Here is a 26,184-nt window from a genome sequence, read left to right as displayed (position 1 = left end):
TAAAAATTAGATCACAATTTCAAATAATTGATCAAAGGATTCAAGTTGGGCAGAAGAGGATACTTGTGGTTATGTACAAGCCACTGATAAATCAAAAAAAGAGTGAAAACTTACATGAGAAAACTTACTTCGAAAAAACTAATATGTTAATAAAATTATTCGAGAGAACGAAGGCATTCAAAAGAATCAAAATGCTAACTTTAAACCTTACAACAAACAGAGCCACAGGCACACATAACCTACTAGCGTAGTCACATAAAAGAACTCGATACGAAAATATAATCCCCAAATTCAAAAAATTACAGAGGACAAAATAATAGAAATTTAGGCGTACAAAAGAGAAAATAACTCATATGAAACTTAAATCCGGTTGCCTTAATCACTGAATAATTTTATTAAGATGTTAATTTTTTTCAAAGCAAGTTTTCTCGTGTAAATTTTCACTCTTTTTTTATTTATTAGTGACTTGTACAAAAACACATTCATTCTACCCAACTTGAATCATTGGATCAATTATTTGAAATTGCAGTCCAATTTTTATATATGTATGTACAGTGTGCTGCATTATATTTTATCTTCATCAAATTTGTCATTTTGATATATGTATATACTGTGTGCTCTCCAAAAGAAAATCGAAAATGGGTTGGACATGTTGAAGAGGTGAGAATTAAAGTACTCAACAGGCTAAAGCAGGTAAAATCAGTTTGCTTTAACACTAAATTATATGGAAGGACCAATTTCGAAAATACGATAAAAACGGAGGACTAAATTGGGTCAATAAAAAATGAGGACCAAATCAGGAACACGTCCTAAAATGAGAGGCTAAATTGAGAATTATCTCGAGTAAAAAATATAAGAAACTCATACAGTTAGGTCACTTGCATAGGATAAAAAAGTCATCCCGTTTATTTTAACAGCTAATTAGACGGAAAGACATAAAAAATCAGAGGACCAAATTAGGTCAATTGAAAAATTAGGGATGAAATTAGGACCGCATCAAAAAATGAGGGATAAAATTAGGACCGCATAAAAAATGAGGGACTAAATTGAGAATTATCTCAACAAAAACTATTATCGTAGTATTGGTATATCACCATTTGAGGCATTTTACAAACGATGATGTCATGCTCCATTGTACTAGAAAGAGGAGGAATGAAATGTAGAAGGACTAGAGTTAGTTCAACAAGATATTGTTATAGTTGCTCGAACCAAGTGTCGAATTAAGACTGCTTGGGAGAAACATGCTAGTTATGCAGATACTAAGTACATACCCCAATAGTTTTATCAGAGGAGAAGGTATTTTTGAAAGTATTGTTGTTTAGCAGGATTTTGAGATTTGGTATTAAGGGAAAGTTACCTCTGAGGTTCATTGGTTTGTTTAAAATTCTAGAAAGCGTTGGAGATTTAGCCTATATACTAGCTTTGTTGCCTTATATGTCATGTGTTCATGATATGTTTTACATATCCTTGCTAAGACGTTATCTGGATGATGAGTCTCACGTCCTACGTCTCTCCAAATTACAGCTAGATTCTAAATTTTCTTTTGTGGAGAGACTAGTTCTCATCTTAGGTCCGTAAGATAAAGTGTTGTTGAATAAGATTATTCTTCTTCTTCTACTTCAGTGGCAGTGAAAAATCACTGAGGAAACTATTTGGGAGCTTGAGAGTCACATGCGTGTAGAACATTAGAGCTGTCAAACGGGCCAACCCATGGCGGGGCAAGTTGGCCCACCAAAAACCCACCTTGGCGGGCTGAAAATACTCAACCCAACCCAATCCAAGGTGGGTTGCGGGTTAGGCGGGCCGGCCCATGGGTTGGCTCACGACAAATAAAAATAAATAAAAAATATTATAATTAATTATAAATATCATTTCATAAATAAATATTAATAGAAACATATTAATAAAAAATTTAATTATTGATTTCATGTGTGTAAATTTATATAAAGTAATTAATATAAAAAAATTCATAACTTTTATTAAAAAATACATATATCACAATAAAAATAAAAATAAATTATTAATTCTACATGCCCGCGGGCCAACCCGCGCGGGTCGCGGGCCTTGGCGGGTTGGCCCATCTAGGCCCACCTTTTGTTGGGTTGAAAAAATTTTAACCCAACCCACTAAAATTATGTGGCGGGCCGACCCGACGGGCCTAACCCAAACTGACGGCTCTATAGAACATCCATAGTTATTTTGAGTATACTTTTTATGTCTTTGTATTTTAGTTGTAAAACTCATTTCATGTATAAAATATTGTTTCATTTTAAGTTATTATCGAGACCTGATTTCGAGGACGAAATCTTTTAACTTTGGAATATAGTGATCCGAGTTCCGTTTGACAGTTTAAAATGGTAAAACAACTCTAAGAAGTCATTATTTATGAAGAATGGGTGAAAAATCAGCTTCGAAAAAGGTCCGGAGGACCCGAGAAATTCGGATCTTCATAACCAAGTTCAAATGTTCTGAACTCAAGGGGAAACATGTTTCAATGTGGGTTTGACAAGTTGTAGTTTGGATCTTATGAACTCACCTATCTCCTGAGGGGTCAAAATGTTGTTACACGTGGAGTTCATGTCAGATCAGATCTTTCATCCCTAATCTATAAATAGGCGTCCAAACTTTATTTTCAAATGAAATTCAGAGGTTTCTGAGCCTTCAGTCAATATTTGATTATGTTTGGCCATAATATCAAAGGTTGAGCACTAGCAAGAGACTACCGGGCTCGTAGCGAAGCTATGCTCATGTCAAGTTGTAGGCCTTCGACATCAGTGGTCTAATAATGGATGAAGATATAGCCATGGATCCCTATTAGTGATTGAGAGTAGCTATTGGTTTACTTAAGACTTTTAGATGAGAATTAGGGATATGATGTTCACTTTTCATGTAGGATTGGACTCTAGACCCTATACTCCTAGACCAGTTTAGAGGTACATAAATACTGTTCAAGATATCCAAGCTTGTATGCATTTTTATGTTTTACATATTACTTGACATATTTTATGTGCATATATTATGTCACAATTTTTATCATGCACATCATGTTGGACCTGTATCCTTGTGATTAGCCTATTAGTAAGGGTTTCTCAACCCACTTTACCTTGGATGATTGGAAACCGAGAACCGCTTTCGTCAAATACAATTTTCATGGATGTTTGTTTGTCCAGGATCTCGATTTGATATGGAATCCACACCTCGATGTGACGGCGCAGCGTGCTATACACAATGACACCTCCAGGTTGAGCATGTTGATCTTGTTGATCCTCGGTATTCTGTACACATGCATTCATGGATTATATATGAATGCTAACCAATAATTTTTTACAACATGGTTTATCCCTCATTTCCTCGGATTTTTTTTTTTTAACATCATATTTCACGGATCAGTTTTTAGGTTGGACAGACCCGACGGAAGTAGATGCTAAGCCAGCCGATAGTGGCTTTTGCAAGAGTTGGTCTCTGGTATTATCTCATTTGGATGATTAACTATTTTTATTTGGTTGTGTAATATCTGGTTATTATGTTTTATCTTTGATGTAATTGTATGAATAACTGGTTTTGTTTCCGTTGTTTGTCTAATTAAGTTTTTATTAAGTTAATTGTAGTTCTGTTTTGCAAGTGCCGCGATTCACACAGGCTGGCCCATTTAGGATTGCTTTTAATAATTTAAAATTTTTTTAATCAAACTCACTTAAATTGTGTGGATGGACGAGCAACAATTGAAACTGACGACTATATTCACTATTTTGTAATATTGTATCTTGTAAAGGATCTTAGTGAGTGTGATTTCATTTAAAAATACATATAATTATGAGTATTTCCGCACAAACTGTTGGGAAGTGTTAAGTTAGGAGTTTCTGTAGGCAATTGAGGTAAGTCCTGCCGAAGTGGATAGTTGAAAATTGTTTATAATCACAACGCAAATCTTTTTTGAAACAGAGAAAGGATGGACGTAGAAAGATTACACACATTTCGAACTTCCATAAAAAAAGTGCATCGGTCTCGTTTCATTTCAGCAATTACTTACTTTCTAACACACTGCCGAAATATCCAAATTTAAGTGTACCACTAAGTTCAACGTGTGCAAGTATTTTTTTTCGTACAAATTCTACTTTTGCTGATTTGAATCTCCAGTAATTGAGATAAAATTGATTAATATTTTTAACCCAATTTAATCACTAAATTTTTTATTTTGTTTTTAGTGTTAGTGTTAATTCACCTCTTTCTAAACACTCCACTTTTCCTAACCGATGTGTTAAAAATCTCTTTATTGATTATTTCCATTTTGAGTCACAAATTTAATTTACTAAAATGCTAATAAAACATTACAACCACAAAGCCACTTATGACTTTAAGATCTCGTTACGTGTTCGTACTTACCTGACATTTTCTTAGTATGGCTAAAAGAAAATAAAAGATGAGATGGCATTGTCTTATCTATAACAATAATTAACGGCAAGCACATAGCTTTACTCACCAACTTTCCATAATAAGAACTCTAATTTTATCCAAATTATTGGATAATTGAACAATTAAGTAAAAAAAAAACAAACATTGACTAATTAGGTCCATTAAATCATCCTTAAATTAGCTTAACCATCAATATTTTGATTACCGCCATCCGACCAAAGTGCCCTTTTGCTCTTCAAAAACCCAAGAAAGACATCGGAAGAATTATTTATATTTAATTTAGAAAATATTTACAAGGATTAAAAACTACAAAAATGTCTTCGAGAGATATGAGAAGAATTGAAGAAGGAATCGACCCTTCGGATGATCAATTCAACAAGAGTTCAAATAGTAATGGCAATTCATTTTGCACCTCATCTGATGTCGTTGTAATTATTCAAAAGGTAATTGGGCAAATTTTTTGTTTATATATAATTTTGATATTCCGTGCGCGTACCGCAACATCTTGAAATAATTTAATTTATTTCTTAAGGTGTTTATGAACTGTCCATCATATATATTTGTGACTAAAGTTGTGGTTATTCATTTATGTGATCAGGTGATAGCTGAGGCCATTGGAACCTACTTTTTGATATTTATAGGGTGTGCATCAGTTGCTGTAAACAAAATCTACGGTTCAGTTACATTTCCAGGCATTTGTATTGCTTGGGGTTTGACAGTAATGATCATGGTTTATTCCGTCGGCCATATCTCCGGCGCCCATTTTAATCCGGCGGTCACCATCACGTTCGCCATTTTTCGGCAGTTCCCCTATAAACATGTATGTCTCTAGCTACTTTCCTCTCATTCTTCAAGAACTTATATATATTTGCATATAATTAAATACAAGTACATTACCATGAAAATTCAAATAAATGCTTGGTATATTTATGTGTTGCATGGTATGTAAATAAGTGAATTGTGAATCTGAAAATTTCCAGTGATGTGGAGTAAATTAACCATGTTTAATTACTCGCAAATTTCAATCACATCAACACTCTTTCAAAATATGATTAATTAAAAGTTAAGCCACAACCTAACTTATAGAACTAAAACTCAGATCTGAATACTGACAATACCAAAACACAAAGTATGTAAACTTAGAAGATCATTTTGATTATTATCACATTTTTCATTGATTTCATTTATCGAAACCAATTTTATGCGCGTGAAAAATATGATATATATGTAGAAACATATATATAGATTTCAATTCCTTATAGTGTATACTCTATAGTTATAAGGTGTTTGAGATTGATTCTATAAAGCACTTTTGAGTTTTGAAGGAAAAAATCAAAACGATTCCTAGAAGTAATCCCAAACACTATCCAAATAGGATATATACCATTGTAGATTGAGAGACGTTTGTAAAATATATGACGTAAACACCTGTTCACTCGTCTTGAATAAAAAGAGTCCAACCTTTGTCTCGACTTTAATGATGTTCTCCCCGACGACCTATTTTCAAACATGGAATGTTACATGCATGCTGCAGGTGCCTCTATACATACTAGCACAGTTAGCAGGGTCAATTCTTGCAAGTGGGACGTTGTACCTTGTGTTGGATGTACCGAAAGAAGCCTTTTTTGGGACAGTGCCCGTGGGTTCCAATGTACAATCTTTGGTGCTTGAGTTCATCACCTCTTTCCTTTTGATGTTTGTTATTTCAGGGGTTGCTACTGATAACAGATCGGTAAGCGACTATTATTTACACGAGTTTTTTCGTTCTCAAATTAGTCAAAATTTGGTATTAGTTCGATAAAATGGGTGTTTTTTTTCCCATGTCTAGTCCCATTTTTGTTGGTGTAATATTGCATAGATATGTCTGAGGGAAACTGAAAATCCAACGAAAATATAACTAAATTTGAAGAAAAACAAAGGAAAAATTGTATTTTTGGTGCTATCATGTATTTGTCATTTGCGATTTTAGAATTCTATATTATACTGGTGTCACATCAGGAAAAAAATAACTAAAATTTTCGAAAAAAAATTAACTAAATATTTGATAATAGAAGAAGCTAAAATCGCAAAATGACATATGAAAAACGGAAAATAAAAATAATTTTCATCCCAACTTGGGACTTTCCCTGATCTGACCCAACTAACAATCTGATGCTCATGCATGCCTTTTTCCTATATACCCGAACAATCCTATCCCATTTGCTTATGCGACATCATAAAAAAATTACTCCAAAGATTGATGTATTTGATCTGGTCAAATAGATTTGATCTTATAAATGATTTTGTATAATTTATATATATAAACCGAGCTAACTGAGTCCCATTTTGCATTTGTCAGGTTAATTGTACAATAATTAATATGTCGAACCAACCCGATGAATAAGTTGGCTACAATAATTTTGTTTCCGATTTATCTGAATAACTACGTCAGATTTGAAACTAGCTGATTTGATTCGTTTGCACCCTCCTCAACTTATGATAAAATTTAGTTTTGACTTTTGCAGATTGGAGAATTAGCAGGAATCGCTGTTGGTATGACGATAATAGTTAATGTTCTTGTTGCCGGGTAATTCCATACTCAATTTTTAAATACAAATCATATCATTTGATGAAGGATAAATCAAATAATATAACTTGGGGAAAATTGCATGCTTTATTCCCGGAAATATTACTAATCTCTTTAAAAAAAAAAACCAAAAAAAAAAACACTGATTTATTTTTCCCATGAAAAAATAAATTTATGTTACAAAAAATTAAAAAAAAAATTAAAAATTAGAAAATTTTAAATTTATTTTTCATTTTTCAATTTTGAAAACAATACTTATATATTAAATAAAATCACCTGGACAACACACAAGGCATGTAAAGAGGAGCAAGTTCTTATTATATATATTTGGCCAAAAAAGTTATTTTTTTCCGCCTCGGCAAACACAATTTTTGAACCCTTCTTTTTAAAAAAAAACTAATGTTTATATTTTAATCCAAAATAATAAAAAATAAAAATATGCCAAAAATCTTGTTTACTAAATATATTTGAATTGGAGAAATAGTAATCGTACCGAGCCAATGGGCAGAATATATCAAACATTTAAACTTAGACATCTCCCATAATCGAAAAGTTTGTTTAGATAGTGTTTGCAATTTCTAAAAATAAGTGATTATAGAGATTTTATTAACAAATTTGTTAAGAAAATCTCTATAATCACTTATTTTTAGAGGTTGCAAACACTATGTTATTGCGAAAAAAAAATAGTGTGACAATTTATCAAAATATCTAATTAAACTACTAAATTAAATTGTTCCAATTTCATCCATAATTTATACTGATTATTCTTCAATATTGGGACGCAGGCCGATTTCCGGGGCATCCATGAACCCGGCAAGGACTATTGGGCCTGCGCTTATAATGCGAGAATTCCAGGGACTTTGGATCTATATCGTGGGCCCAATATTGGGCACTATAGTTGGTGGTTTTGCTTACAATCTAATCAGATTCACGGACAAGCCATTGAGGGAAATTACCAAGACTGGATCTTTCTTGAGTAGCGTATCCAGAACTATTGCTTAGGCCCAAATTAAAATCCCATATGAAAATTGGGCCATATACGGAAATATGTATTGAAAAATTAATTAACATAAAAAAATGTATGATATTTTAAGGAAGTGAAATCGGGAGATGTCCCAAAAGTTTTAGTAATTGGATTTTTTTTTATTTTTTCTTTACAAAAAAACTTTCATTTTCAGATAAATACTTATAAAACTTTTGTCATAAAAATGTTTTTACAAAATTTTTATAAAAAGGTACTACTAGAATTTGCTTTAAGAATTAAGCTCTCGTTAATTAGTACTTGTAAAATAATTTTTTAAAAGAGTTTTTTTAATAAAAAAATGTATAAAAGATTTTGAAAATTGTTTTTAAGAATAAAAATACGTGTTTGGACTAATTTATAAACAAAAATTTACAGTTAAAAAGGTGTTTAGTTATTCTAGAAATATAAAAAAATCTCTTAATCATTATTTAAAAAATATGCTTGGAGAATAATTTATTTTAAATATATATATATATATATATATATTTTACAAAATTTTGTCCAAACATATACTGTTAGCATCACACATGTGTTTAGAGGGGTGAATAAACAATTAAAATAATGTTTTGAAAATAAAAACTTTTCTTAAGCTGGTTTTGATAATTTTTAGCTATACGAGAAATCTTTTCTCATCTCAACAAGTAAAAATGTCTGGACTATTTGAAGTGTGTAGAAAAGGTCCAATGGTTTCTATTGATATGAACTCAAATAATGGATTAAAGAGATCACAAGATAACATGAAAGTAAGTGCATTAAATGGAAGAACTTAAGCAGTTAATGGAAGTTCGAATGCAATATTCTTCTACGTCTCTTATTTTTTCACTTACAAATAAAATATTAGAAGATTTTGGTTTTTACAATATTTTGTACAAAGCTCACTTTAATCTTAGAATTTATCCATGGCCTAAATTGAAATTTCTAATATCCAAATACACAATAGAACACGAAAATGAATATTTATATTTGACCGATTGAGCAATTCTCAAACGACTCAGAGGTTGACAAAAGCCCTTAGTTAATCCTTAATGTGAAGTCCTGGACGTCTTAATCATGCTTATTCATTTAATACGACAGCGCGGAATACTTTTTTTTTGGGTAAAAACATGTGATGTGCTAATGAGACTATACTAACATGATCTGAATTCTTTCAAAAAAACAAAAAACAAAAAACATGAACTGAATTAAATTCATGCAAACACATCCAAATGTCACAAAAAATCCCATGAATCCAAACTATATAAAATTTCAATATAAAAATATTTACAATTCAAACATCCCATACGAAAACACAAAAACTTCCAAAACTCATGAATATTCGAAACTCAAATAGATCAAATCCTAAAGTAACGCAGTAAAATGCCAATCAAGTACAATATGCATAGCGTAGATAAAATGCATAAATAATTCATGGACATATTGGACATAAAGTTCTCGGACAACCATATCATGCAATCTTCTCGCTTCCTCGACTACTCCTGCTCCATTACCATCGTTTAAATCATAGACTTCTTCGTTCTCAACTACACCGTCCAAGAAAAGTCTAAAGAGTCGAAAAGCATATTCAAGTAGTAACAAATACATAATAACATATTATTACATGAATAGGACATTGTGGTAATTTAAAAATATAACTTTCTTAGTTGTTAGGTAGATTAAATAAAATGCAAATGTGGTAATCATTATTAGAGCACATGCTTAGGTAAATTAAATAAAATTCAAATGTGGCCGAGACTTTATTTAGAAATTCAAGAATGTTGTTCTTTATATTTTGAATAATTAACTAAAATACTTATTAAGAAAATGTACATAGTTGAGAGATATCAAGAGAAATATCTAGTGGTTTGATTTCACCTATTTTTCACGATAACTATTCTCTCTCAAATTTACAGTCATGAATTTCATCCGTTTAATTGCTAAGAACACTTAATTGTTTCTATTTCTATTTCCCAAGTGACAAATAGAGTATATCATCAAGTTTTTATTCCTATATTCCTATTTAAAATATAGGCTTGAATGACATGTGAAAACAGTTGTTCTTACTCAAACTTCGCTGAAAAATTCCAAGCCTTCCGAACGATAAAAAATGTTCAACAATGTGTTTTTTGTGATCTTAATTCAAATCTCATCTCTAGAGTGACAGAATGATTATTATATAATTCAACTTATGGCCAATAAACTGATAGCATTAAAATCTAGGAAACACAATTAAAATTTAAACTTATAGGAATTCAATTATGTAAACCAACAAGTCCTATATATGCATCGTTTCAATTAGGTTACATCTATCCCTCTAGAAGTAAAGAAATAGTTAATAATGTAAAAGAAACAAAAACAACACATGTTTATGAATCTAGACATTGAACTGCAAAACTCTAAAAGAAAGAGAAGAAGTAACGAATCCACAACATCATCTCTATTTTCGTCTTTGTCTTCGATCTTTTGCCCCAAACCCTTCGGTGTATGCGTGTGTGTGTGTGTGATTTTCCTCTTGACCGTCATTCCCCCCTTAGGTATATCTTTTTTTTCGTTTTATACTCCCTCAAAGCCCAACAAATGAAGCTCATACTGTATCTCGTTTTAAGTTGAAATGACTATAATATTTCTTTTCCGATCTAGGCTAGCATTGCGGCTCTGAAATCGGCATTGAGGTGCTACTATGCTTCTTCAGAATGGAACTCTCCGAGTTATATTCTCTTCATAATGCCTAAACCAAAGCATGCTTGCTTAAAAGTTCATTGTATAAACTCAAGCAAAATCCTAGTCCATTGTATACAAATTTCGGAGAATTTATGTTGAAGATAAAATTTAAAAGAAGTTGCTATGACAACTATATATCTTACAAAGATGAGCATGATCACACAAAAATATACCTCTTAATATATGTGAATTCTATGTTAATTGTAGGTAAAATTAGGGCTGAAATTGAGGAGTTGAAGAAGAAGCTAATTGATATGGACATAGGTGTGGCCAAAACGATTTTGGGTGTGGAGATTCATAGAAAGAAGACGATGAAGAGCATTTTTCTTAGCCAATAAATATTGCTTCAAAAAATGATATCCAGATTTAATATGCATGAATCAAAACAGGTGACTATGCCTCTTGGACAACGTCTAAGACTATCATTGGAACAATCACCTACCAATGATTCTGAGAGAGGATCATGAAATTTCCAATTTACCTTATGCAAGTGGAGTAGGGAGTATCATGTATGGAATAGTTTGTAGTAGACCAGATTTAATTTATGCTATAAGTGTGATATGAAGATTCATAGAAAATATAGGAAAAGCTCAATAGAAAGCTCTTACGTAGATCTTAAGATACTTAAAAAGCTCAATAAAAGTCAAATTGTTGTTGAAGAACCAAAAATACACATTGCATAGTAGGATTTGTAGATTTAGACTTTGGAGGAAACTTGGATACAAGAAAGTCACTCACTAGTCTTGTGTTTAGAGTATTTGGAACGACAATAAGTTGGAAAGCTATATTACAATAAGTAGTTGCCCTTTCAACAACGGAATCAGAATGCATAGCCATAACAGAGGGAATAAATGAAGCACTTTGGTTGAAAGGATTGATCTCTAAGCTTGGTATAAAACAAAAACATGTGGTAGTCATTTGTGATAGCCAAAGTGCGATACACGTGTCCAAGCATCAAGGCTTTTGCGAGTGATGAAAATAAATTGATGTCAAGCTTCACTTTGTAAGAGATATAATCTCTAGAGGGGAAGAGAATTGAAAAATATCAATACAAAGCCAGCAGATGATATGACTAAAGCACTACCTCAATCTAAGTTTAAACATTTTCTAAACTTGATTGGGGGTGGTGGAAAGGAATTAATCCGAGGAAGAAGTAAGGGAAGGCAGCCAACTTTCAGACAAAGTAGAAAATTGTTAAATTAGGGAATCTGCACCAATAAACCCGGACATGGGGTTTATATTGTACCAAGTTGCCACATCAAAAGATAAAAAATTCATCCCTTTTTAAAACATCTCTCCATTATGATATATAAATTTCATCATGTATTTTTTATGGGTCCCACATTCAATTCTCTTGTTTTATTTTAAATTTATCCTTATTTACATTTACCATATTTTATTAATTAATTTTTTAATTTAGTATTTTAACAGTATTTAAATTTTATTACATAAAATTTTATAAAATTAATAATTTGAAAAAATAAAAAAAAATAATATAAATTAGTATGTAGTAGCTAGTTTGGATAATTTGAAAGTGACTTTAATGAAAAATTACATAAACTAAGAAAATAAAATTACATAAAATAGTAAAATATTTAAAAAAATAATATGAAAACTAGAAAATACAACTACATACAAATATAAATACCAATACAAATCTACCACAGACCCTATTTCTTTTTAATCATTTCACAAGCATGTAGATGCACACGAAGTTATTAGGATTTAGGGTTATAGAAATCGTATTGTAATTGTAGGTTAAAATAAAGAGTCAGTGTTGTCCGCGGTGTCACAACATCAACGACAACATAGTGCAGCGGAAAATAAATAAAAATAAATAACACAAGAAATTAATTTTGCACGAGTATAAAAACTCGTGCGGGTGCCTTAGGGCTAAATATCACTAGTAAACGTAAAATCAGTCTTACAAAGATAATCCTAGTGATTTTACGAAAAGTCATTAAATCCTAAATTTCTCAACAAGTTGAGAAATCAAACTTGCATCCTAAATAATCAGAATATAAAACAAATCAGATGCAACTCCCGTAGCCTAAATTGAAGAGACAGAAAAGATCTTCGATCAACACAGTTTCCACAGTGTTGTCTCTGATGTCTTCAACACGAACGGCAGCACGGGGACAAGCAACAACGATGGTTGCAAAACTTCTTCAGAATCTTCGAATTCTTCTATGTGATTTTCTTTGAAAGCTCTTCTAAATTCTCCTCTGAAGTGTACGTTTGTTTGTGCTCAGAAATCCTTTACTTATAGATGAGAGTCCAAGCATGGAAGGATTTACTTGTAGAGTCCTACACAATTAAGGAAATAAGTCTTTGTTAGGAATAAGACTCTTTTGAACACAAACAATAATATCTCGATAATATTTGATAACAATGATAACCAATAATTCCTTATCAAGATATTAATGAATCTAGGTAAATATCTATCTATATATTTTCGATAAAAACATATAATATTTAACCTATCATATCATATCTTGATAATATTTTATAAACATAAATCACTTAATTTCCTAATCAAGATATAATATTCATTCTAGATAAATATCTATCCTATTCAATATCGAGAGCATAGAATATTTATACTAGATCCTATCTTTGTCTAGAAGGCAAAATTCAAATGCAATCTAATTAATCTCAAGGTAGAAATTTCAAGGAATTAAAATTTCTTTCAATCTTTCCCTTTTTGCCTTTCTGGACAAAACTATCACAAAAAATTATAAAAATAAACTCCCCCTTAGTTTAAAACACTTCTCCCCCTGAATTGTAAGTCTTTCCCTGAAGTGTTGTCCCTTGTGTTGGCAACATGACGGATAACATGGACAGTAACACTTGGGATTCTATAATTCATATATCATAGCATAAGAGGGGTAGAAGAAGTTAGTCTACTTAAAACATATCAGAGCAATTAAAGCACATAACTAGAGCAAAACAAAAACAGATATAATAATCAGAAAATTAAAGCAAAGATGAGATAAGGAAAAAAATATGGGGTGACACCAATCAATCCTAAAATTGATAAGTATCATATCCCTCCTGATCTTCAGTGTCCTCATCCTCATCGTCCTTAGTCCTAGATGGACCAGCCTCATCTTGTACATTCTCTCCCCCTTTTTGGCAGGAAATGCCAAATCTTGTACGACAGTCACCTAACAAGGCTCCATAATGATTCAAGTCCTCCTGGGCTTGGGAAACTTCTTTTCAGCATGAGTCATGAGAGCCTGAATGATAGAAACATAAAATTCCCGAGAAGAGGGTGTATGCACAATTTCATCAGTTTCTTCAGTGTTGTCTCCCATGTTGGCAACACCGGAAACAACATCAGCACCAGTAACAACAGCAGTAGATTCAGACCAAGGAAGGTAAAGGTTTCTCTTCTCTCTTATTAAATCAGCTGCAACCTGCAGATCTTCAGACAGTTCAGAGATACATTCACCAAAATCACAAAGCAAACCTTGAAACTCCAAAATTCCATAGATCAAAGATGGAAAAGGCAGTTTGATGGATTTTAATCTTCCATCTTCAAACTGGAGTATAGAATTGAATACGAGCTTTGCTAAAAATGAAAGTGCTCTCAGTCCCTATAACAAATGACACAAACGCTTGTGGTCGAGTCACCACGTTGAAGCTTGTAGAAAGCATCCAATAGCATAAGATAGAGTAAAAGGATGTGAGCTGTGCAACAGAGAGTTGTCCAGGAAACTTTTGAGCAAACCACCGATGAGTAAGCAGTAGCTTCATGAATATTAGGGTGGTTCCCTTATTCAACATCCGATGTGTCATAAAGAGTATTGATTGTGGCAGGGTTGAACTCAAAAAGCTTTTCTCTCAAAAAAAATTCCAGCACTGGTTTCCTGCTGTAGAGCACCACTGCAATAAAATAGCTTTTGATCCTTCAAAAATTCAACCAAATTGATCCTTCCATAGGCATCCACATCGATATTCTTCTCATCAATCAGCATCGATTCACATACAAGAGCCACAGAACAGTATCTTCTCCATAGTAGAACTTGTGGTAAAAGACAGTAGTCAAATAAAACTCAGCAGCAGCCGCCATCAACAATACCAGCATCAGCATCATCTTCCTCGAAAAACTTGATTCCTCACTAGCTTAAGCATCAACCTAATCTTAGATGTGGAGGAATTATAAGATACATTGGGCCTGATTGCAGCAAATTATTCCAGCATATCTTTATCAAGCTCATCATCGAAAGGTTGAACAAAAACAACCACAGAATATCAGCCTTCCCTTGCTTCAGAATGTCCAGAACTTGAGTCTAGGAAGCTTCAGCATCATCATAAAAGACAATTTCCTCAGTAGCAATAGGAGGAACAAAAACATCAAATTCAATCATCAATCGATACTCGGCCAATAAGGCTTCATAGTATACACTGTCTTCCTTCTCCTCTCTTATTTTTTTCACTACATGATCCATCAAAGATTGTACAAGAGCATGAGTGATCTGCAGAAAATCAGCTGTGGGAGCAGTGTTGCGCGCAGTGTTGGCAACACGAGGCACAACATCAAATTCAGACCAAGTAGGTCTATTTTTCTTTTTCAGCAAAATATGAGCAACCTTCAATTCTTCACCAACCAGAGACCAGAGACACAGACTCATCAATGTCTCGGATAAAGCCATATAATTCCAGCAGATGATATGAATAAAGCACTACCTCAATCTAAGTTTAAACATTTTCTAAACTTGATTGGGGGTGGTGGAAAGGAATTAATCGGAGGAAGAAGTAAGGGAAGGCAGCCAACTTTCAGACAAAGTAGAAAATTGTTAAATTAGGGAATCTGCACCAATAAACCCCGACATGAGGTTTATATTGTACCAAGTCGCCACATCAAAAGTTAAAAAATTCATCCCTTTTTAAAACATCTCTCCATTATGATATATAAATTTCTTCATCTATTTTTTATGGGTCCCACATTCAATTTTCTTGTTTTATTTTAAATTTATCCTTATTTACATTTACCATATTTTATTAATTAATTTTTTAATTTAGTATTTTAACAGTATTTAAATTTTATTACATAAAATTTTATAAAATTAATAATTTGAAAAAATAAAAAAAATAATAGAAATTAGCATGTAGTAGCTAGTTTGGATAATTTGAAAGTGACTTTAATGAAAAATTACATAAACTAAGAAAATAAAATTACATAAAGTAGTAAAATATTTAAAAAAAAACATATGAAAACTAGAAAATACAACTACATACAAATATAAATACCAATACAAATCTACCACAGACCCTATTTCTTTTTAATCATTTCACAAGCATGTAGATGCACACGAAGTTATTAGGATTTAGGGGTAGAAAAAGCCGCTTTGTTGAGCTTCGATTGAAGAAGTAGAGAGGAAAGTGTACGTGCTCATATAGCATTATTCTGAGAGGATTGAAAAAGCTCCATTGATTTGTAATCTTTCTATTTTTCTTCGGATTTAATTTGATTGTAACTCAAATTCTTGGATACGTGAACATAGAGTGGTTCCTCCCACGTAATTAATTTTGTCTGACTTTAATTTCTGCATCAAATGACTGATTATGTGTGTTGTGTGATTGAAACAATTGAATTTTTATTGATTGACTGTCCAAGTTTATTTTATTGATTATTAGCTCATTTTAAGTTGGTATAAAACTTTGATGAAATTTCCATTCAATTTTCGGGAACACCCAGTACGTAGCTTTGGTTATTCATTTTACTGAGATCATAAATCATTTGTTCACGACTATTTTCATGATGTTAATTAAACAATTAATTATATTCTTTTGATGTATAATTTCATAATTGTAAATTTTATTGCAATCATTTCCTCGACGAGAGCGAGCACTATGTGGTTTTTTTTTTTTTTTTTTTTAATCTTGTCCTGCTGTACGGATTAAAAAACGAGATCAAATTGATATACATCGACTTTGAAAGAACATGTTGTGCACATGTCTTTTAAATTATTTTCTTATTGCATTCAATTTCCATATTTATAGTTTTGCCTTTCTTAGAACAAGTTTTAAAATTGGTAATATCAGTTATATCTTGATTCGAAATATTTGATTCTGATGATATATTGTTTCCATATTTTGTAGGTTCTTATTTATGAAAACATATTGAAGATCTATTTATAGGAGTGCTTGGACCGATCAGATAGAAAAAGAACGAGAGAGACAATCAAGAGAGAAGAGAGTGAAACGTAGAGAGCAAAATACATAGAGAAAGTACTGCAGAAATTCTAGAGTATTGAAGTTCGATCATTGAAGAATTTCTGAAGAAATACTACTGCTACGTTGTGTTGCCGAGTAGTGTTGGAAACACTGAAGAACACACGAGTGAAGTGTTGTTCAGAAAGTGTTTCTTTGGTTTTTCGTTTTTCGGTTTAGAACTTCCTATTGAGTTATTATTCTAGTTCTTACTAGTTTTTAGGAAGTCTTTTATTTTCTCAATTTGTTGAGAAAAGTAGTTTTTCATAAAACAATCGCTAGTTGGTTTTTTGTAAACTGATTTGATTTTCTAGAGATTATTTCGCCATGAGGCATCGTACAAGTACTTAGTACTTGTGCATAATTATTTTTGTGTTATTTACTTTTACTGTTAGTTAATTATTCTGCTGTATAGTGTTATCGTGAAGTGTTGACAACACTAAAAGATAACACAGACTCGAATATTTATTTCTGGTATTTCTGTGATTTCAGACTGTCCAAACCTTACAATTGGCGTCAGAGACATTTACTTAACGATACTAAGTGTGATTCTGTTTTTGTGTTTGACAGGATATCACAATGGAGATACCTTATTTAGGAACTGCTCAACGTCCTCCAATCTTGGATGGATCCAACTATGCTATCTAGAAAGTTAGGATGCATGTCTACATCAAATCGATTGATGAAAAGGCATGGAAACGTGTGTTACAAGGCTGGAATCCACCAAGGAGAACTGATGGAGAAGGAGATTTTCTCCTCAAACCAGAAACGGAATGGAATGCCGATGAAACTGCTGCTTTGAATATGAACAACAAAGCTCTTAATGCTATATTTACTTCTCTTGATTCTAATATATTTTCACTTGTAACTAACTGTGTTTGTGCTAAACAGGCTTGGGAAAAACTTCAAATGCACTGTGAAGGATCCGATAGTGTGCGTCGAACCAAAAGAAGAATTCTCACTACTCAGTTTGAAAATATGAGAATGGAAGAAAGTGAGACAATCGATGATTATGAACGACGTTTGAGAAAGATAGAGAATGAGGCAATTGATCTTGGTGATGCTATTTCTAACGAACGTTTAGTGAACAAAGTGTTGAGATCACTGCCGGAAAGATTTCAAATGAAGATTTGTGCCATTGATGAATCAAAAGACACATCAATTCTGGGATTAGATGAATTGATGAGTTCACTTCGAACATATGAGTTAGAGATGAATTTTGGAAAAAAGGACAAAGGTAAGTCTATTGCACTTCAAGTTTCTAATGACTCATACAATGATGTTGTTGATCTGACACAGGGAGTCAACGAGTCTGACTTAGGAGATGATTCAATCGCCTTTCTTACCAAACAATTTGGTAACTACTTGAAGAGAATGAGAGATTATAAGAAACCTGGTCAGAAACCCAAAGTTTTGAATGCTCCTGCTGTTGGAAAACCATTGAGGATATGCGGACCAGAACAGAATACCATCCCTTCAAAGAGTCAAAATCACTTTCAAAAAGAAGGAAAAACATTGAATATATCGAAGAAGTTTGAATCTGTGAAGTGTCATGAGTGCACAGGCTTCGGTCACTATGCTAATGAGTGTCCAACCAGACTTCGCAAAGGAATGTGTGCTTCCCTAAGTGATGATGAAGATGGGGAAGGAACAAAACAAGGAGAAGAAGAGACTCACAATGCCCTTTCAGTTTTGGTGCTGCAGAAGAAACACAGTGTTATCACAGGTGTCACAACACTTGGTCACAACACTGACCAAAAAGTACTTTGTCTGAATGAATCTGTTTCTGGAGACTCAAATCAGGAAGCTGGTGAAGTAGAACTGTCTTGGGATAATGCTCAGAAGATGTATGAAGAATTGTATAATGACTGGATATTAAGGAACAAGACAAATTCTGCTTTAACAAAGGAGAACAGTGAACTGAAAGCTTCAGTGGCTAGACTTGAAGTTGTTCTGAGCAAGAAAGATTTAGAACTAGGCAAGGTCAAAGAAGAGCTCGGAAGAGCCAATGCAACTATCGCAAAGTATAATTCAAGCAAGAACAAGTTGGATTCAATTCTGATGATGGAAAAAGATGATAGAGCTGGTCTAGGGTTTCATAATAGCAAGTTTGAAGTTGGGGAGTCGTCACAAACTGTTTTTGTCAAAGAGAACAGTAACTCTGCTAGTGTTCCAATTGCAATTCCAAAGGAAAAACTAATTCCATTGAAGACACAAGCTCCTATTCAAAGGAAAAAACAAAGGAAGCGTAGGTTTGTTTGTCATTACTGTCACAAGCAAGGTCACATCAAGCCTTACTATTTCAAACTCAGGTATGACTATATGTACTGGAATTCCAGGCAAGAACTGTCATCAGTGTTGCCAACACTGAACCAGAACACTACCAGGAGGAAAAATACTGAGAAAAAGGTTTGGGTACCAAAAGCTAAATCCAGTTGTAATGTTGTTTATACTTCCTTAAAAACTAATGTTGCAGGTCATTGGTACTTCGACAGTGGCAGTTCACGCCACATGACAGGATTGAAGAAGTATCTTTCTGACTATGTTGAACAGGATAAAGGAAAAGTGACTTATGGAGGAGGAGCCAATGGAAAGATTGTTGGAAAAGGAACTTTGAATGTAGAAGGACTGCCTAAGCAACACAATGTTCTACATGTTGAAGGATTAAATGCAAATCTTATTAGCATTAGTCAACTTTGTGATGATGATCTTTATGTTAAATTTGATAAGAATTTATGTCAAGTTTTTGATCAAAGTAATTCGTGTGTTTTGATAGGGTCTAGATCATCGGACAACTGTTATTAACTTGAAGAGAAACTTGCTTGCAAATTTACCTAGGTTGATGATTTGAATTTATGGCATCAAAAGTTGGGACATGCCAACTTCAAAGCATTGAAAAAACTGAGCCAGTATGATGCTATACGTGGGATGCCAAATTTAACTTCTGGAGTTCCATATGTGTGTGGAGACTGTCAAAAAGGTAAGCAAACTCGTGTGTCACATCCAGTGTTACAATACTGTGGGACAACACGATGTCTTGAACTCCTACACATGGACTTAATGGGACCTATGGAGGTTGAAAGCTGTGGAAGTAAGAGGTATTCATTTGTGTGTGTTGATGATTTTTCAAGGTACTCATGGGTAAGTTTTTTAAGAAAAAAGTCTGAAACTTTCGATGCTTTCAAAAAATTGATAAAGCAGATCACTAATCTGTTTGCTTTGAAGGTTATCAGGATTCGAACTGACCATGTTAAGGAATTTGAAAACTCATTGTTTGATCAATTTTGTGAAAAGGAAGGTATATCACATGAATATTCAGCACCTAAGACACCTCAGCAGAATGACATTGCCGAAAGGAAAAACAAAACCCTCCAAGAGATGGCAAGGGTTATGTTAAGCTCCAAAAATATTGCAAAAAGATTTTGGGCTGAGGCTTTAAATACTACATGTCACATATCCAATAGGGTATATTTAAGGAAAGGTTCTACTATGGCATCCTATGAAATTCTCATGGGAAAGAGGCCTAACCTTAAATATTTTCATATTTTTGGATGCATATGTTATGTTTTGAATAAAAGGATGCAGTTGGCTAAGTTTGATTCAAAAAGCGATAAGTGTCTATTTCTTGGATATGCTTTGAATAGTCGAGCTTATCGTGTGTTTAACTTGAGAACTAGAACTATCATTGAATCTATTTAATGTGGTATTTGATGATTATGCTGATCTGAAGGGGAAAACAATTGAAGACAATATTGATGATCTGCTAGATACTGTCTCTTCCCAGACTGATTCCAGTGTTGTCAATAGTGTTGTCCCACCTGAAAAATCACCCAGCACAACACTGAGTCCAACACTGAATATGAATGAACAGAGTACAGAAGAACAGGATGATTTTGAAGATGAAATACGAGATGCTGGACATGATGTACCTAGCAAGATTCAGAAAAACCATCCTACTTCACAAATCATAGGAGATGCACAAGGAAGGATGCAGACCCGAAGAAAGGAAAAAGTTGATTATCGAAAGATGAGTGGGTTAGTGTGCATGACTTACACATACTCTTAGATAAGACATTCTTGCTTTGTGTCTAGTATTGAACCAAAAAATGTTGGTGAGGCTTTAAAAGACGAGTTTTTGGTCAATGCTATGCATGATGAACTTGAACAATTTGTTAGGAATGATGTGTGGATCTTAGTTCCTCCACCTGATCATAGTAATATCATTGGAACAAAGTGGATTTTTAAGAACAAAACTGATGAATCATGAAATATTGTGAGGAATAAGGCGAGGTTGGTAGCTCAAGGGTATACATAAGTTGAGGGAGTGGACTTTGATGAAACTTTCGCACCTGTAGCCCGAATAGAATCTGTTAGATTATTGTTGGCTATTGCATGTCACATGAAAATGATACTTTTTCAAATGGATGTAAAAAGCACATTTTTGAATGGAATTTTGAGTGAAGAAGTTTATGTAAGACAGCCTAAGGGATTCGAAGATCCACATTATCTTGATCATGTTTATAAATTGAAGAAGGCCTTATATGGATTGAAACAAGCACCTCGTGCTTGGTATGGAAGGCTCACAGAATATTTGCTTGACATTGGATTCAAAAGAGGTGAGGTAGATAAAACACTTTTTGTTCAAAAAGTACAAGGTAACATTCTTATCTGTCAAATCTATGTTGATGACATAATTTTCTGTGCTTCATCTCAAAAACTTGTAAATGATTTATTTGAAAGCATGACTGCTACATTTGAAATGAGCATGGTAGGTGAGTTGAATTACTTTCTAGGATTACAAGTAAAACAAATGAGTGATGAAATCTTTTTGTGTCAAAGAAAATATGCTAAGAATTTGGTGAAGAGGTTTTGTACTGATCATGTTAGACATATGAAAACACCAATGGGAACTAATGAAAAACTGTGCAAAGACAATGTTGCTGACAGTTTTGACAACACTTTGTACAGAAGCATAATTGGTAGTTTGCTATATTTGAGAGCAAGTCGACCTGATATTATGTTCAGTGTGTGTTTGTGTGCCCGATATCAATCTGATCCTAAAGTCACACATATGAAAGCTGTAAAATGAATTTTGAAGTATGTTGCAGGCACTTTAGACTTAGGGTTATGGTACACTAAAAAAACCAATACTAATTTGGTAGGCTATAGTGATGCTGATTGGGCAGGAGATGTTGATGAGAGGAAAAGCACCACGGGTGGTTGTTTTTATTTGGGTAACAACTTGGTTTCATGGTATAGTAGGAAGCAAAACTGTGTGTCACTTTCCACTGCTGAATCCGAATATGTGGCAGCGGGAAGTTGTTGTTCTCAATTAATTTGGATGAATCAAATGCTACAAGACTATGGTCTTAAAAGTGAAACACCAATTGTGTACTGTGATAACTCAAGTGCTATAGATATATCAAAAAACCCAGTACAACACTCTCGAACTAAACACATTGACATAAGACATCACTTCATTCGAGATTTAGTTGAGAAAGACATGATCCATATGGAGTTTGTTGGGACCAATAACCAACTGGCCGATATTTTTACAAAAGCATTAAACTTCGAGAGATTTTCCAGTCTTAGGAAATCTCTCAACATGTGTTCTTTATAAGCACTCACGGTTGTTGTTCTTAAGTGTTGCCAACACTGACGGACAACACCAAACATGCATGTGCATTTTTAGGACTTTAGGCATACTGCATATTCATATTGTTCTATGTTTTGCACTGATTGATAATACTGACTGACACTTTGTAGTTCTTCTGTCAAAGTTATTTTCAGAACACACTTGCCATGAAAATATTCTTTAAACCACGAAGTAGTTGAGGGATGTTCGTGTATTCCATGATCTTGTCCCATGTGAAAAGTGGTTTTAAAAAATAAAAAGCATGGTTTGATAAAATTTCAGTGACCAATGTCTTGAAAATCAAACTAAAATCGAAAGAAAATTGGAAAAAGCTACCTAAGAGAGTCCAATGAAGACCGTTCTTTTAGTGTGCAGGCTACCACTTCTGAATCAAAATAAAAAGAACATATGGCTCTGGAAGTGTGACAAATTCAAAAGTATTTTGAAAACTACAGTGTTGTTGGGAAGTGTTGTCAATACTGGTGCTTAACACGTGCTGCACACACTTTGGATGCATCATTTTTGATCTAATCTCATTACATTCTGTTTTAGACATAAATTAGGTCATGCATTTTGCATTTATTGTGATCATATCGTGCTCAGGGTTAACAGTTCAAAGACGAACAAAAATTGGAAAAATTGCCCAACTTGCAGAAAATTGAATTGATTGAGATTGAATATGTTTCAGTGGAGTTAAAACTCGATGTGGAGTTATTTATTTTTAGGGAATATTGATATATTCTTAAGTAAGAGTTTCAGGGTATCCTTAATTAATCAAATTTAATTTCCTTAATTAGAGAGATTTTTTCCCGTTGGAGAATTGTTACCGTTAGGGAGAGATTCTTAGTCTGATATGAGAGATAGGGGCTTTTGATTTTTTTACCATTTAAACCCCATATTCCTATATATTTCTAAGCACTGTAGAAATTGATCTTATCATTTTCAATCTTTTCTAACTCTCTCTACAAAAATTCTCTGAAATCCTTAATTTTTAAATTTTTGGATAATGGCAGGCAAAGCTTTCGATTCGCATGATATACGATCGGAGATGGGTTATCAAGAGGAAGCCAAGCCTTCGGAGCTATCTTCTGATCCTATTCTCTCGATTGTACCTATGGCCATTCAACCTACATCGTTGGCAGAAATTTCTCCAGGAGAACCCGGGAACGAAATCAACCTTGAGAATCCTCCTGATTTCTCAGTGTTGAATCGTGTGTTCCCAACACAGCCAATAGCGAGAAGGTCAAAGCGCCAAGCGGGCTTCAACCCCGATTTTACTACCAATAAGAGATTTCGTGGTAAGGGGGAGACTTTACGTCCTATTTTGGATGATCCAAATTTCTCATCTGGAGATGATTCTGCGGATCAAAATTTTGAGGTGGTTGCTAGGACAAAAACCTCTGTTGCTGAAAAGGCCAAATCAAAGAAAGGAGTTTCGTCTAGTGGTGATGATTCTTCTGATGAAATTTCTACTGATGTGGCTTCTACTGAGAAAGAGTCATCTAGTGCTGCTGTTGCTGATGATACCACAAAGCCAACCACAGAGGCTCCAGTGTCTACTGATGAGGAAATTTCACTGGCCACTTTCATGGCGAATATTCGGAAAACCAAGGCTAAACCAGTTGCACCTTCACAAGTTCCATCTGATGGTGATGAACCAGATGCTGAAATGATGCAAGAGTTTGAGAATAATCGGCCTCAGGAGTGTGATAGTTCATCTTTTTCGAGTTCTGAGGAAGAAGACTATGCGGACGCTGCTTCTGATGGTTCTGGAAGTTCTGAGAAACAAGCTACTGATGATAGTGTTGCCAACACTGATGACAACACTGCTGTTGAATCTGACTCTGATATTGATCCTGCTAAGGCATACAATATTCAGTTTTATTCAAAGGAATCTGCTGATGAATGTGAAGCTCTGTCTGGAAATGACTGTTGGGAAGAAATAAATATTGATGAAGTGTCCTTCGAAAAGAAGAACTTGGTGACTTTCTTGAAACAGCAGAATTTACTTTCTACTGTCACCACTGCTGGACCATTTTCAAGAAGAGCTGTGCTAGAATTTTACTGCAATCTGAACATGAAGACTGGAGATGAAGAATCATTTAAGTTTGGAAGAGTGTACATCCGGGGAAAGGTGTATGATTTTACTCCTGTTTTGATCAATGAGCACTACAATACTCCTGATATCGATGATGATGCAGTTACTGAGGATATTGATCAAGTCACTAAAGTGATCACTGGAGGAATGGTTCAAATATTTCCACTGCACCCAGACAGGTTGTCAGCTGCAAAGCTTACTTCTTTCTTTTCTGTGCTTCACAAAATTGCGATCAGGAATTGGACGTCATCTACCAATACAACAGTGGTAACTAAGCCACAAGCCCTTGCGCTGTTTACCATTGGAACTCAAGCTCCTTTGGACTTTGGTAATTTGGTGTTTGAAAATATTATGACCTTTCGAGAAGGTGGTTGGAAAGCAACTAATTTTCCGTTTCCTTCATTGATCTATGGTATGCTGGAATCTCAAGGCTTCACGAAAGAGGATGATGAAGAATTGATTGGAGGAGATGAGCTTATCAAGATCGCACCTAGTTTGCTGAAAGGAAATAGGATGATTGATCTACCATGGACTGGTGTTGTACCCAGTGTCGCCAACACTGAGTCTGTTCCACCTATGACTATTCACAACAATGCTGTAATTATGTTGAATTCTACTGTAATTCGTGCTCAAATGGCTCATGCTGAACTAAAAATTGCACAAGACAAAGCTGATCTGGAGTACTATGAAGCCTTAATGGCTGAGTACAGGACTAAACTTGGAATATCAGGGCCCTCTGGACAAAAAGGGGGAGTAGGATCAAGTGTTGAGCAAGCTGAAGAGACAGATGATTAGAGATGTGGTTGATCATAATTGGTTTTAGGATTTTTTTTCTTATCCTTATCTTTTGTTGTTTTGCTCTGAGTTAGTAATATTTTTTTGAGTTGATTAAACTATTTGCTACTCTGATCTAGTAAGTGTTGAGAGTTGGTATTGCCAACACAATCACACAACACTGTGTTCTGAGATGATTAAATTCAAGGGGAGCTTTAGTTACATAAGATAGGGGGAGTTATTTGCACTTGTTTGTGTGTTTTGTCCAGAAAGACAAAAAGAGGGAGTTTGAAAGAACATGTTGTACACATGTCTTTTAAATTATTTCCTTATTGCATTCAATTTCCATATTTATAGTTTTGCCTTTCTTAGAACAAGTTTTAAAATTGATAATATCAGTTATATCTTGATTCGAAATATTTGATACTGATGATATATTGTTTCCATGCTTTGTAGGTTCTTATTTATGGAAACATATTGAAGATCTATTTATAGGAGTGCTTGGACCGATCATATAGAAAAAAAACGAGAGAGACAATCAAGAGAGAAGAGAGTGAAACGTAGAGAGCAAATTAATACATAGAGAAAGTACTGCAGAAATTCTAGAGTATTGAAGTTCGATCATTGAAGAATTTTTGAATAAATACTACTGCTACGTTGTGTTGCCGAGTAGTGTTGAAAAAACTGAAGAACACACGAGTGAAGTGAAGTGTTGTTCAGAAAGTGTTTCTTTGGTTTTTCGTTTTCCGGTTTAGAAC

At 33.8% G+C, this 26,184-nt stretch overlaps 1 protein-coding gene across 1 annotated transcript; it reads left to right on the top strand.

Annotated features, from left to right (window-relative positions):
* The first annotated feature begins 4,728 nt into the window (after positions 1-4,728).
* On the top strand, positions 4,729-7,981 carry LOC140879186 (probable aquaporin NIP-type). Its single transcript, XM_073282855.1, has 5 exons — positions 4,729-4,856; positions 5,012-5,233; positions 5,948-6,145; positions 6,918-6,979; positions 7,765-7,981. Exons 1-5 carry the CDS (start codon positions 4,743-4,745, stop codon positions 7,979-7,981), a joined length of 813 nt encoding a protein of 270 aa, XP_073138956.1. The 5' UTR covers positions 4,729-4,742.
* The last annotated feature ends 18,203 nt before the right edge of the window (positions 7,982-26,184 follow it).

Source organism: Henckelia pumila, chromosome 2 (genome assembly GCF_033568475.1).
Source record: "Henckelia pumila isolate YLH828 chromosome 2, ASM3356847v2, whole genome shotgun sequence".
NCBI lineage: Eukaryota > Viridiplantae > Streptophyta > Magnoliopsida > Lamiales > Gesneriaceae > Henckelia > Henckelia pumila.
Note: the sequence above shows the minus strand (reverse complement) of the source record. Positions and strands in the feature narration are given on the sequence as shown.